Raw genomic sequence first — 15,473 nt, forward strand, 5'->3', positions numbered from 1 at the left:
GAGGCTCCTGGTCAGGAACAACACCTTTCCTTGTGTCCTTCACCCAAACCAAAAGTGAAGGATGTGGCAGGCCACACTACTGATTACTCCATGGAACTCTTTTCACATACCATGCCTGGGTTAGCAAGTCAAATCGTGAATTCCCCAGTCCAAGATGAATCTGACATGAAGTGCACTGATGCACAGCCACTGCTAGATTTTTCTGCTGGTACATTCACTCAGAGCACTACATTGTCCTCGCAGTGTACTGAGGTAGAATCAGACCCTGATGAAACTCAGGTGCCCCTTCCCGCATACTATACCACCTTACACGGTGACACAGAGGAAGGTGCACATGAAATTGAAGAGGAGGTGATGGATGACCCAGTTGTTGACCCAGATTGGCATCCAATGGGGGGGGAAGAGGAGGAGGAGGATCCGCAGCAGGCAACGACATCGCCACAGCTATTATCTGGCAGGACCGTAGCAGTCCAAAAACGTGTTACAAAAACCAAAAGGGTTGCAGGACAGCTTGGCGAGACGATCAAATTAGCACAGCGTGCAAGGTCTCAAAATGTCTTCCATAGTAGGAAGAGTGCAGTGTGGCACTTTTTTGAACAAAATTCTAATGATCAGGCCAAGGTTATCTGTAAGAAGTGCGCAAAGACCTTTAGCCGAGGGAAAAATCATGAGAAATTTGAATACCAGTTGCATGCTTAGACATTTAACCACCATGCACTTGCAAGCGTGGACGGACTACCAAACCTCACGTACCACATGTGCACCTGCTCCGAATGAAGGTAGTCAGCAACGCTACATCGCTTCCCCCACTGTAAGCCCACCGGTTAGCACACCACCAGCAGCAAATGTCGAGGTGTCGTCGCAAGGGCAAAGCAGTCATGGAATCACAATGTTATTGCTACGAAAGACTGAATCTAGGCCATTAGCAACACCACCATCACCAACCCTCTCTCAGTCCGCCATGTCCACCGCTAGTTCCACCATATGCAGCTCTCAAGTCCAGCTCACCCTACCAGAGACTGAGTAGGACAAGAAAGTACTCATCCTCTCATCCACGTACACTGGCTTTGAACGCCCACATTGCCAAACTAATCTCGTTAGAGATGATGCCCTACCGGTTGGTTGAAAGCAAAGCTTTCTGCGAGCTCATGGCCTACGCAGTACCACGCTATGACCTACCCAGTTGCCACTTCTTTTCTCGCAAAGCCATCCCAGCCCTCCACGTGCATGTGAAAGACCGCATTGTCCATGCACTCAAGCAATCAGTGAGTGGAAAGGTGCACCTCACAACAGATGCATGGCCAGGGCCGTTACGTGTCCATCACTGTGCACTGGGTTAATGTGGTGGATGCAGGATCCACAGGGGACAGCGGCGGTGGGACAGTGCTGCCTAGCCCACGGTATAGGAAACAATTGGCTGTAGGCGTTCAACCCTCCTCTTCCAGAAGCGAAAGCTCGTTCACAGAGCGCAGTCGCACGAGCACTCCATCCGCAGCTGCCAGTGTTGCACACAAGGTGTCCCACTATCGAACAGCTAGTGGTAAGCGTCAGCAGGCTGTGTTGAAGATGATGTGTTTGGGCGACAACAGACACACTGCGGAGGTACTGACTGACTACTTTCAGCGACAAACTGAGTCATGGCTGGGAAGTCTACCTTGAGGCAGGCAAGGTAGTTAGTGATAACAGCTGGAATTTTGTGACAGCCATAGCCCTTTCAAAACTCACACACATACCTTGCCTGGCTCACACCTTGAACCTGGTGGTGCGGTGCAGTGCTTCCGCAATAATTATCCGGAGTTAACACCCCTGCTCCATAAGGTGCGAAGACTGTGCTCGCACATCCGCCGGTCGCCCGTACACTCCAGTCGTATGCAGAAGCTGCAGCGATTGCTCCACCTTCCCAAGCACCGCCTAATTATCGACGTTGCAACAAGGTGGAACTCCACCCTGCACATGGTTCAGAGGCTGTGCGAACAGAGGCAGGTTGTAATTCATTTGTGGGAGGATACACGGGCAGGCAGTTTGCAGGCAGACATGGAGTTGTCTGGTGTGCTGTGGTCGAAGCTGAAAGACCTCTGTAAAGTTCTTCAGTGTTTTGAGGAATGCACACGGCTGGTAAGCGCAGACGACGCCATCATATGCAAGAGCATCCCACTTATGCGTCTGCTCATGCAAACTTTGACGCATATTAAGGAGCAGGCGTCTGCAGCCGAGGAGGAAGAGGAGGAGGGAAGCCTTGATGACAGTCAGCCATTGTCTGCTCAGGGAAGTCTCGAGGAGGTGGAGGAGGATGATGGGGATGATGATTTTGGGGAGGATGATGCTTCTCAGGGCAAGAAAAAATGTTGGCGTGGCAAGGTCAGGTACAGGGTTTGTGCGTGACTGGAGGGATGTGGATTTGCCATAAAGTGCTCCTCCACCCAGCACTCGCAGTGCATCATTGACACCTGGAACATTGCCCCACATATCTGATTATGCCTTGCAGATCCTAAAAAGGGACCCCCGCATTGCCAAAATGATGAGGGGTGACGACTACTGGCTGGCCAGCATCCTCGATTCATGCTACAAAGGCAAATTACACAACTTAATGCCACAGGAGAACCTAGAGCTAATATTGGCAAACAAACAAGCAACTCTGGTAAACCGTTTGTTTGAGGCATTCCCAGCACACAGCGGCGGTGATGTTTTTCCAACGAGCCGTAGGGGGCTACATGGAAAAGGTGTTCGTGGTGCACACAGCCGAAGTTGCATTGGACACAGGTTACATGACCATGTTGTGGACTGATTTTTCAAGTACCGCTCACACGACTGGTAATACTGCATCGATCGAAAGTGACAGGAGACAGCAGTTGTCAACTATGGTAACAAACTACTTCTCCCATATCGATGTTCTCCCTCACCGGTCATTCCCCTTTGACTATTGGGCCAGTAAACTTGACACCTGGCCTGATTGGCACAATATGCCTTACAGGAGCTCGCTTGCCCTGCTGCTAGTGTGTTATCTGAACGAGTCTTCAGTGCTGCTGGATCAATCCTGACAGAAAAAAGGACCCATCTGTCGACCCAAAATGTTGATGATCTAGCCTTCATTAAAATGAACCATGCATGGGTTTCAAAGGATTTTGTCCCACCCTCCGCTGCTGACACGTAGGTTGCCAGAAAAATGGCTTGCTTTTGTCCTCCTCTTCCGCGGACTTCTCCAATAGTGCAGCTGCTGAATGTCCAACATCAACATATGCCAATTTTTCCACCTACCTAACTGGGCTGCCTCCCCCCCACAGGGCTGGGGTCACCACCTGACGCACGCACCCGTGCGAGTACCGTTGCCCTGGACAGGTGGGTGGGCACACTCTTTGGCAACGGCACTGGAACAAGGTCCCTCATAGTAGAATCAAGTGTCTCTGACGGTGGGGGTGCATACCCGCCGTCAGACACACAGGCGTACTATGAGGGGCCTTGTGCCAGTGCCGTCGCCAACGAGTGGGTCCCCCCTGCTTGCTCAGGATCACAGCACTTGCAAAGTTGAAATACTTACCTCTCCCTGCTCCACTGCCGGTGACATTCTGGTCAGAAAGCGCGATGCCATCACGTCTGTACGCTCTCTACCTAAACAGTCCAAGTGCAGTGAGATGGAAGTTGGGGACGACGAGGAGTCCAGACTAGTACAGGGATTCCCTAATGAGGAGACTTATTTAATTGTTTTCAATGTTGGGACAGCTATTTTTGGGGAGCACTATTCTCTGGAGAATTATATGAGGCCCACCATACACTGGAGCATTCCAGAGGTGGACATCAGACACTGGAGCAGCATTTACAGGGCCCATTATGCACTGGAGCATTAGAAATGGGGCCCATTATATATGGAGCATTATTTGGGCCCATAACACAGTGGAGCTTCATCCATGAGGACCAACATATACTGTAGCATTATGTAGAGCTCATCATGTACTGTTTCAAACATTATATAGGACCAATGATTCTGTATGGAGAAATATATGGGCCTCATTACTCTGTATAGCGCACTATGCGGTGGCCATAATACTGTATGGAGTAATATACTTTCCGTTTTTGGAGCTGTTGGAGAATTTAAAATGGATATCAGTCATGAGATGTAAGAAGTGAAGCATTTTTCATTGTACTTTACCGCTATTTCTCTGCCGTATCAGAGGATCATGAATTGTGGCATGTGTTAAAGGAGCCCATTGACACTCTTTGGCCCTGGGCCCACGAAAATCTGGAGCCAGCCCTACCCCCCCACAACTTTAGCCAAATAACCACCAGTTTTCAATGCCTAACTATTATTATAAAGTAAATTAAGGTTGACAAGCTTAAGTAATAAGAATTGATGTTTTTGGCATTAAAATGGGCACTGTAGGTGTGTTTCCTGTCCTCCACTCCCTGCCGACCTTGGTTCCCCATTGACTTGCATTGGGTTTCGTGTTTCAGTCGGCCTTCGACTTTTCACGATTATCGGACGATTTCGTTCGACCTGACTTTTTAGAAAGTCAGATTTCATGAAACTTGACTCGACCCGAAAAAAGGCAAAGTCGCTCATCTCTACTCCTTGCCCCTCAAAAGAAATTCAACAAATTCTCTGCTCCCAAATCCAAATGCCCTCCTCCACTCTGAGCCCCACAGTGTACTTAAACTACATTTAGCGTCCACATGTTTTGACATTTCTGAAGCGATGCAAGCCCGCTTAACTTGCGGGTGCATGTTTCCAGAAGCATGAGTTGGGCATAACGTACTGGTGACTACAACATACTGGTCATTACAGCGTATTGGTCACTACAACGGCAGTTTGCAATTTTCACTCAGCAACATTCATTGCTGCTTATTTCTTGAAAACACCCATTGAGTCAAAATCATCGCTACACCTGTAGATAAATTCCCAAAGGGGTATAATTTCCAAAATGGGGTCACTTGAGGGGGGGGGGATTCTGCTCTTCTAGCGATTAGTGGCCCTGTATATGGAGTCCGCAAATTATTCAAAGAAAATCTGCACTCCAGGAGGCAAATAACGCTCCGAGTCACTCCGTATGGCTAAGCAGTACTGTACAGCCACATATGGTGCTTTGCCACGTTCAGTAGAAATTGTGGGACAATTATGGTGCAATTTCTACCCATTTCATGCATAAAAATGTAAAATCTGGGACTAAAACAAAATTTTGGTAGTAAAATGTAGTTATTTTTCTTCACTGCTCAATGGTATAAAATTCTGACACACTCGTCGTGTCAATATTGATCACTGCACACCTTGATGAATTCGTTGAGAGGTGTAGTTTGTGAAAGGGGGTCGCTTATGGTGGTTTTTGCTCTTCTGGCAACTCAGGCTCTGCCAGTGGGTTATGGCTCCCGCAAACCATAACCGTAATATCTGCACTATAGTGTGGTGCTTCTTCCCTTATGAGCTTTGCACTGTGCCTGCAAAATATTTCCTGATTTACATGTAGGGTGTTGGTGGACTCGGGGGGTTTGGGGAATGGACCTCAGTTTGTTGTAAAAAAAAATTCCTGTTAGCCCTTAGAAAAATTAAAAACTTGGAGCTAAAGCAAGATTTTAGTGGTAAAAATGTAATTTATTCTTTCTTCACCTCCCAGTGGTATAGAATTCGGAGAGGCAGATCTGGTGTGAATATGGATCACTACACTTCTAGATGAATTAATTGGGGAATGAGTTGACATATGAGGGGTTTCTGTTGTTGAACCCCTGAGGCGCCACTGCCAATGTGACATGGCTCCCTCAAACCAGTCCTGCAAAATCTGAACTCCAATATGGCTATTCCCCACATATGGGGTATTGGCGTACTCAGGAGAAATTGCATGGTACAATTTCTCCTGTTACCCTTGTGAAAAAAAAAAATTGGGGCTAAAATAACATTTTTGTTTTATTTTTACGGCTCAGCGTTATAAACTAATGTGAAGCACCTGGGCATTCAAGGTGCTCACCACACATTTAAATACGTTCCTTGAGAGGGGTCTAGTTTTCAAAATGGGGTCACTTGTGGGGGGTTTCCAGTGTTGACGCACATCAGGGACTCTTCAAACGCGACATGGCGTCCCCTAATTGTTACAGCAAATTTTGCATTCAAAAAGTCAAATGGCACTCCTACCCTTCTGAGCTCTGCTGCGCGCCCAAACAGTGGTTTTCCTCTACATTTGGGCTTTCGGCATGCTCAGGAGAAATTTAACAACAAATTTTGGAGTCCATTTTTTTCCCTTTTACCTTTTGTGAAAATAAAAAAAAATTGCATCTAAAATTCCTGTGAAGCACCTGAAGGGTTAATAAACTTCTTGAATGTGGTTTTGACAGCTATGAGTGAATTTGTTCGGATTTGGTTCCGAATACGATTGGAATCGAATATTTTTGCAATATTTGTCGAACACAGCCAAACGTCATTAGAGTCAAAGGGAGTAAAAATTACCACATATGTTCGGAACCAATCATAAGACATACATTTGGCATGAACAGTGTTCGAATATGGCATGAATGTGTCAAAATCAGATTCGGGGACAAAAACCAAACAAATTCGCTCATCTCTAGTTTTGAGCACCTTGAGTGGTGCAGTTTTTAGAATGGTGTTACTTTTGGGGATTTTTCATCATATAGACCCCTCAAAGTCACTTGAAATGTGAGGTGGTCCCTTAAAAAAAAAAAAAGTAAATTGGTTTTGTGCATTTTGATGGAGAAATCGCTGGTTAACTTTTAACGCTTATAACTTACTAACAAAAAAAAATTGTTACAAAAATTGTGCTAGTGTAAAGTGGACATGTGGGAAATGTTATTTATTAACTTTTGTTTGACATCTCTGATTTTAAGGGCATAAGAATTCAAAGTTTGAAAATTGCTAAATTTTCCAAATTTTCTCCAAATTTCCTTTTTTTTTCCCCACAAATAAAAGGTAAGTTATATCGAATATATTTTACCACTAACATGAAGTACAATATGTCACGAGAAAACCGTCTCAGATTCAGTGGGATCCATTGAAGCGTTCCAGAGTTATTACCCTATAAAGTGACACTGATGAAAAATCTAAAAATTGGCCTGGTCATGAAGGTGCAACCCACCTTGGGAGGTAAAGGGGTTAAGTTATAGAAAAAGAATAAAATAATTTTAATCTATTTTGTCTTGATAAGAGACCTCTAAGGAAGGACATGATTAATTTGTACAAATTTTATAAATGGCACATGTAAAAAAAAAAATAAACTAAAAAATAAAAAAAAATTCCTGAAGAGACCAGCTCTCTTTCCAATGAGCACTATAATCAGTGGGATAGCCAAATTCAGGAACTTGGTCACAGTGGGAGCAGTTAAGAGTTTTTCAAATAGCTTAAATAATTTCTTAGAAAAAAATATTATGCTTATGTGATTCTACACAATTTGTTCTAAATGTTGATCCATTCTGATCCACACTTAGGGGTGTGGAGAGCATATTTTATACCTTCCTTTTAGGGGGATCAGATTTCTAAAATGTTTACCCATACCCCTTTCATAGTTCATTTCAGGTATACTAGAGCATATGTATAAACAAGGTTACAAGAATTAAGGTAAGTTCTATAAGTTATAGTTCAAATATGCCAGATGGCCATATCCTACAGCAGCCGCTCTGACCTTGGCTGCTTCACTTATGGTCCTTTGAACACCAGACGGCTCTTCATGTGACGTCATCTGACCCAAAGCAGTGCGTAAAGTGCAATAGCAAAAGCGGGCATTTTAATAATAATAATAAATTTTATTTTTATAGCGCCGACATATTCCGCAGCACTTTACATTTCAGAGGGGATTTGTACAGACAAGAGACATTACAGCATAACAATAATCACATACAGTAGATTATAACAAATAGCAAGAGGAGTGAGGGCCCTGCTCGCAAGCTTACAGTCTGAGGAAAGAGGGAGACACGAAAGGTGGGTGGTAACAGTTGCTCTGATTGTATGGACCAGCCATAATGTTAAGTGTGTAACAGTACAGACACAGAGGGCTAATGGATGCATAAAGCATGTGGGAACATGATGCTGGGAACCTGGTTATGGTAAAACTTTTGGCTCTGCCACACAGGGATAGGTTAGGTTAATGTGTTGAGGCGATAGGCCAGTCTGAATAAATGCGTTTTCAGGACACGCTTAAAATTGTGGGGATTGGGGACTAATCGTATTGACCTGGGAAGTGCATTCCAAAGAATTGGCGCCGCACGTATAAAGTCTTGGAGACGGGAGTGGGAGGTTCTGACTATTGAGGATACTAACCTCAGGTCATCAGCAGAACGGAGGGCGCGGGTAGGGTGGTATACTGAAACAAGGGAGGAGATGTAGGGTGGTGCTGAGCCATGGAGGGCTTTGTGGGTGAGGGTAATAAGTTTATACTGAATTCTGGAGTGGATGGGTAGCCAGTGTAATGACTGGCACAAGGTAGAGGCATCGGTGTAACGATTGGCGAGGAATATGATCCTGGCTGCAGCATTCAAGACAGATTGGAGAGGGGAGAGTTTGGTAAGAGGGAGACCGATTAGAAGAGAGTTACAATAGTCGAGACGAGAATGAATAAGAGAAACAGTAAGAGTTTTTGCAGAGTCAAAAGTAAGAAAAGGTCGAATTCTAGAAATGTTTTTGAGGTGCAGATGACAAGAGCGAGCCAGTGATCGAATGTGGGGGGCAAAGGAAAGCTCGGAATCAAGTATGACCCCAAGACAGCGGGCATGTTGCTGGGGAGTAATAGTGGAACCACACACAGAAATAGCAATGTCGGGTATAGGTACATTAGTAGCAGGAGGAAACACCAGGAGTTCAGTCTTTGACAGGTTCAGTTTCAGATATAGTGAGGACATGATATTAGACACAGCGTTTAGACAATCGTCAGTGTTTTATAGAAAGGCTGGCGTGATGTCAGGAGAAGAAGCGTATAATTGGGTGTCATCAGCATAGAGATGGTACTGGAAACCAAATCTACTGATTGTTTGACCAATAGGGGCAGTGTACAAGGAGAAGAGGAGGGGGCCTAGAACCGATCCTTGAGGAACCCCAACAGTAAGGGGAAGGTGAGAGTAGGACGAACCGGCAAAAGAAACAGTAAAGGAGCGGTCGGAGAGATAGGAGGAGAACCAGGAGAGAACGGTGTCCTTGAGGCCAATGGCATGGAGCATAGTGAGGAGGAGCTGATGATCCACAGTGTCGAATGCTGCAGAGAGATCCAAGAGAATTAGCATGGAGTAATGACCATTTGATTTAGCTGTTAGCAGATCATTAGAGACTTTAGTGAGGGCAGTTTCAGTGGAGTGTAAAGAGCGGAATCCGGATTGGAGAGGGTCGAGAACAGAGTTTTCTGAGAGATAGCGGATAAGACGGGAGTGGACCAGGCGTTCCAGGAGTTTAGAGATGAAGGGAAGATTAGAGACAGGTCTATAGTTAGCGGCACAGTTTTGGTCGAGGGATGGTTTTTTTAAGTAGTGGATGTATGATGGCATGCTTAAATGAGGAGGGAAAAATACCAGAAGAGAGAGAGAGGTTAAATATTTTAGTTAGGTGAGGGGTGACAGCAGGAGAAAGGGACTGGAGGAGATGTGACGGAAATCGGTCACTGGTGCAAGTAGTTGGGCGAGAAGATGCAAGGACCCTGCTTACTTCTTCTGTGACTGGTTCAAAATCAGAGAGTGAGTTAGATGCAGTGGGGGAGGGAGGACAGTGCATGGTATGAGGGGATTTGGAGATAATTTCCTGTCGGATCTGGTCAATTTTTTCTTTGAAGTAATTGGCCAGATCGTCAGCTCGGAGCTCCGTGGTTGGGGCCTGTACTCTTGGATTGAGTAGAGAATGAAAAGTGTCAAAGAGACGTTTTGGGTTATTGGACAGTGAGGTGATGAGGGTGTTGAAATAGGTTTGTTTGGAGAGGTGAAGGGCAGTGTTGTATGTTCTAAGCATAAACTTAAAATGGATGAAATCTTCGTGTAGATTGGATTTTCTCCACAGACGTTCGGCGCACCTGGAGCACCGCTGCAGGAAACGTGTTTGCACAGTGTGCCAGGGTTGTCGCCGTCTGTGTTGTGGTGTTCTATTTATAGGGGGTGCAAATTCATCCAGGGCACTTTGAAGTGTTTCATTGTAATGCTTCAATGCAGAATCAGGACATGAGAGGGAGGAGATAGGGGCCAATGAAGACTGCAAGTTCTTCAGAAGTTTCTGGGTGTTAATGGCCTGTATGTTTCTATAAGTCTGGACAGTGGGGGTGACCTGAGCAGCCTGGCATTTTCTCTGTCACGGGTGGTCCAAAACCCAGGCAAGATGGCACATGTAGGAGGGAGTGAGATGACTAGGAGTTGATCGAATGATTGCTGATCCAAGAACTGAAATGTATGTATTAGTTAAAAGAAAACCCACTAAAGATATTTCTTATAGAAAGAATTGTTTGCTCCATGATTTCTATCTTCTCTTCAGTTCTGTAAGGATGAGGAAGATTAGAAAGTTGTATTTTTATTAGCATGCAATGGTTGCGGGATTCCAGAATGGTATAATTTTATCTGTGTGAGGGTGAAGAGGAAAGCACGCATCCCTAGAAAGATAGATAGAGCTCTCAACTTGGATTTGGACTTCATTAAATTACAAGACTCTAAATAATTTCTACTCTTTGAAGGTGACATGGTTTATAGACTAGTGCGAAAGGCTGAAGGCTCAGATTGTATTCTGTTGCTTTCAGGACACCAAGCGATGATGTGGCTGTTACTGCCTTTTCTATCCTGATACTTTAACAAGCCCACGTGGACATGAACCCGCACCATCGACGTATTCGTCTTAAGCCATGGTTGGTGGCTCAGGTGGACAGTGGAAAATACCCAGGTTTACACTGGGAAGATCCGGATCACAAGCTGTTTAGGATCCCTTGGCGTCACGCAACGCGTCATATACCAGCGCAAGATGAGGAAAACACTATATTTAAGGTGGGTGCGACACTGGAAGATGAGGAAGTACCGAATAGAACGGCAATTTTCACAGATTTTGTGTATAAATATATATTCTTTAGTCTAGCAACAACATGACGTTTTGATGTTTTTTGTACTCTATCATGGAGTAAAAAGAATTTATAATTGATCATGCCAGGTAGTGTGTGACATAAAGCATTAAAAGAGCCCTTTAGCTGTATGTATATAGAACATTATATTGCATATTTCTTAGCAGTAAAGAATGAACAGAATGTTTTCTCCATAGTGCATAGGAAAAGGAAAACTTGATTTGTGAAGTGAGCCAATATCATTATTAACGTAGAGCTCTTCAATAAGGAAGTATGGAAACTTTCATTGCAGAGAGTTGTGGCTGTATGTAATCCATTTCAGTTGAGCTTCTGTTTATCCTATTTAAAGGCTTGGGCTGTGGAAACTGGGAAATATCAAGAGGGAAAAGATGAGCCTGACCCTGCAAAATGGAAGGCAAACCTGCGCTGTGCCCTGAACAAGAGCAGAGAGTTCAAGCTCCTGTATGATGGCACCAAAGAAACTCCCATGCAACCATTCAAGATCTACCAGCTTTGCGATCTCCCAGGACAAACTGAAGGTGCCAGACTTTTCATTCTCAATATTTCCATCCACTTGTATTCCATTCATTCCTACTGCTTTCCATTTTCATTGGTCATACTATGTACTGCTCTATAACTACTCGCATAATATTGTTTTTGCAGAACCCTTGGTGGATGAATATGGATGTGATGATGAGGAAGAGGTAAGACTAAACTATTGCAGCACATTGTACATATGCTCAAAGGATTGCAAGCTCATGTCCCCTAGAGGGAATAAAAGTAGTTTACATTTTATTTTTTAGTTCTTAAGAAATATAAATGCCTAAAATTTTAAATCGCCCCTTTTTACAATCCAAACATAAGCACTTTTGGGATCTCTGCATCTGTAAAAGTCCAAGTTATCAAAATTTTAAGTTATTTGACCTGTATGGTAAAGAAGACAAAATGTACTGTGTATTGTGTATGTCAGACATGAAGTTTTTTTTTTTTTAGCCACAGAACCCATCCAAACAAAATGCAGTCAAAACATTATATGTACCTCAAATGGGGTCAATAAAAACAAAAAAGCTATAGCTCTCAGAAAATGGAAACACAAAACATTAAAAAAAAATCATTTTATATTTATTGATATTTTTCCATATTTCACTGAATATATTTGGTGCCGTTGTAACCGTGCTGACCTGCACAATACCGTTGTCATGTTATTTTTACTCCACAGTAAGTGCTGTAAGCACAAAACTCGCACAAAAAAAAAATTCAGTTTCACATTACTTTGATTTTTTTTTTTTCATAGTACATCCTATTGTAAATTGAACTACAACTTGTCCCACAAAAATCAAGACCTCATGTGGCTATTTAGACAAAAAAGAAAAAAAAAGTTACGGTTCTTGGTAGTAGAAAAAGAAAAATCTGAAGTACCAAAGGGGGAAAAAAAATAAGTTCAGGAGAGTTTCCTCTGGGTTCTTCAGTTTCCTCCCAAACTCCATAAACATACTAATGGGGAATCTAGATTGAGCCCCAATGGGGACAATGTTGATGTCTGTAAAGCAATGTATAATTAATGGCGCTATATAAGTAAAATAAAAAAGGGTTAATGTAATTAGTACAGCTCTGACTAAATCATGATGCCTGCTACCTCTGTGAAACTGTTGCCACTATTGTCCCTGATGCAAAGGAATATGAGGAGGCTGTCCTCCTGAAATGGCTATCATACCAGAGACGGACAATAGCAATTAAACCTGAACCGGATCCGCGATGAAGAATGAATCCTCTACACCCCCAAAATAGAAAAGGGACACGGCGAATGTCTACAGGGTCTGAGACGGACGGCCACACTGAGGCTCAGTTTCAGCGTTCTAATATTACTAGTTCAGCATTATTAACCCGTTAGTGACCAAGCCCACTTTGTGGTAATAACTCTGGCATGTATCAACATATCCTGTTTGTTTTTGTTTATTCATGACCCAATTTATTTTGTTACAGGCAATTTGTTTTGCATTTATTTGTGAAAATAACTGATATTTGCTGAAAACTTTGTGAAATTAGCCATTTTCAAAATTTGAATGTTTATCCCATTTAGCCAGATAGGTCATACTATGCAAAAAAAAAAAAGTAAAACAATATTTCCCAAATGCCTAGTTTACTTCAGCATCATTTTTCAAAACTTTTTTTTATTTTGTTAGGATGTTAGAAGGGTTCAAAGTATAGCTGCAATTTTTCTTTTTCAATGAAGTTAATCTTAATTTTAGGGTGCCATTCATTGTTTTAAGTGACTTTAAAGGGCACGTATATTGGAAAGTCCCCAAATCTGATAAAATTTACAAAACCGCACCCCTCATTGTATTCCAAACTGCCTTTAGGAAATTTGATAACTTCAGGTTTTTTACATGAATTAACAAAGTGGAATGAAAACTTACCTTCCCCCCCCCCACACTAAAATGTTGCTAACTTCCTAACAGACCATTATAGCTAGCACACTTTGAGGCCATTCCTTGGCCTCAGGTTGCCATGGTAGCCATCGGTACTACACGATCACAATCGCAGAGTACCGATAGGGTTTTAGAGCGAGCCGTCTTCCTCTTTTATGGGGTTAAATGTCTGTAAAACATGGATTTTTGTGAGAACTCACTGTAAAATCCTTTTCTCCGAGACGCTCATTGGGGGACACAGGTACTGTGGGGTGTATGCTACTGCCACCTGGAGGCTGACACTAAGTGAACCAAAAAAGGTTAGCTCCTCCACCGCCGCATACACATTCGCCCCGATTGCGGGCGGAAGCCAGTTTAGTGCAACAGCAGTAGGAGAACACAAAACAAATCAGCCTTAATGCAGATAACAATATGTCTGGATAGGGACCACCCTAACATCAACAAAAATGCATATTAGTTAAATAAACAAGAGCCAATTGGCTATCATGGTGGGTGCTGTGTCCCCCAATGAGCATCTTGGAGAAAAGGATTTTACAGTGCGTTCTCACAAAAATCCATGTTTCTCCTTCGTCTCATTGGGGGGGATAGGTACTGTGGGACATCCTAAAGCAGTCCCTGGGTGGGAAGTTGACTCACCGATCCAAGCTACATGCACCTCATGTCTAAAGGTGCACCACCGCTACTTGGAGAATCCTTCTACCCAGGCTCGCATCTGACAAAGCCTGAGTTTGGACATTGTAATGTTTAGTAAACGTGTGCAGCCTGGACCAGGTTGATACTTTGCACACCTGCTCCGCCGAAGCCTGGTGCCGAAGCGCCCAAGAGGCGCCCACTGCCAGAGTAGAGTGCTCTGATCCCTGTTGGAACCGGCGCACCCTTGGTGTGGTAGGCTTCCTGAATAGTTAGCTGGATCCACTTGGCTATGGTCGATTTCGAGGCTGTGAGTCACTTCCTGCGCCCCTCGGGTAGCACGAACAGCGTGTCCGTCTGGCGAAAGGGTGCTGTCCGCGACACGTACCTCCTGAGTGCTCTCACCAGGTTCAATGTGTGAAGAACCTTTTCCACACGGTGTACTGGCGATGGACAAAACGAGGGCAAGACCATATCCTCATTAATGTGGAATGAGGAAACGACCTTCGGCAGAAAGGGGGGAGTTGGTCTGAGAACCACCTTATCCTTGTAGAAGGTGAGAAACGGTGCTCGGCAGGATAGGGCCGCCAACTCCGAGACTCGCCTAATCGAAGTTATGGCTACAAGCAATACCACCTTCCAGGAAAGGTACGACAAGGAAATGTCTTGAAGAGGTTCGAATGGAGCTTCCTGGAGCACACTCAGGACCAGGTTAAGGTCCCAGGCATCCAGGGGCGCTCTATAGGGAGGTACCAAGTGGGAGACTCCCTGGATGAACGTCCTCACCTGCATATTGGTAGCGATTTTCCGCTGGAAGAGGATGGACAAGGCCGATATCTGTCTCCTAAGGGAGCTCGGGGCCAACCCTGAGTCTAAGCCCGACTGGAGAAAAGCCAAGATGTTGGGGATAGAAAATGTCAGTGGAGAAAAACCACGATCTCGACACCAACCAAAGAAGACTTTCCAGGTGTGATTGTAAATTTTCGCCAAGGTAGGCTTCCGGGGACTAACCATTGTAGCAACCACCTCACAGTCAAACCCCGCCTGGGTCAGAATCCAAGATTCAACGGCCATGCCATCAAACGCAGGCAACCTGAGTTTGGGTGGAAGATCTGGCCCTGGGCCAGAAGGTCTTGGCGCTCTGGCAGTCGCCATGGGACGTCGGCGAGCAGCTGTACTATATCTGCGTACCATGCCCGACGGGGCCAGTCTGGGGCCAGCAGAATCACTGGAACTCCTTCTGTTTTGATCTTCTTGATGACCCTCGGAAGTAGTGGCAGCGGGGGGAACAAGTATGGAAGGCGAAACATGGCAGAACCAACGCATCCATGGCGATCGCTCACGGGTCCCGAGACCGAGCGACGAACACGAACACCTTGGCGTTCACCCTAGAGGCCATCAGATCCACATCCGGTGT

At 44.6% G+C, this 15,473-nt stretch overlaps 1 protein-coding gene across 1 annotated transcript in view; it reads left to right on the forward strand.

Annotated features, from left to right (window-relative positions):
• Window positions 1-15,473, forward strand: part of IRF5 (interferon regulatory factor 5) — a 74,308-nt gene that overhangs the window by 23,307 nt on the left and 35,528 nt on the right. Inside the window, exons 2-4 of the mRNA XM_073579226.1 lie at window positions 10,686-10,926; window positions 11,347-11,536; window positions 11,661-11,701. Of these exons, the coding sequence (XP_073435327.1) occupies window positions 10,753-10,926; window positions 11,347-11,536; window positions 11,661-11,701 (405 nt within the window). The 5' untranslated portion in view covers window positions 10,686-10,752. The remainder of the gene's footprint in view (window positions 1-10,685; window positions 10,927-11,346; window positions 11,537-11,660; window positions 11,702-15,473) is intronic.

This window comes from Dendrobates tinctorius, unplaced genomic scaffold (genome assembly GCF_039654945.1).
Source record: "Dendrobates tinctorius isolate UK_male_01 unplaced genomic scaffold, ASM3965494v1 ptg000062l, whole genome shotgun sequence".
Taxonomy (NCBI): Eukaryota; Metazoa; Chordata; class Amphibia; order Anura; family Dendrobatidae; genus Dendrobates; species Dendrobates tinctorius.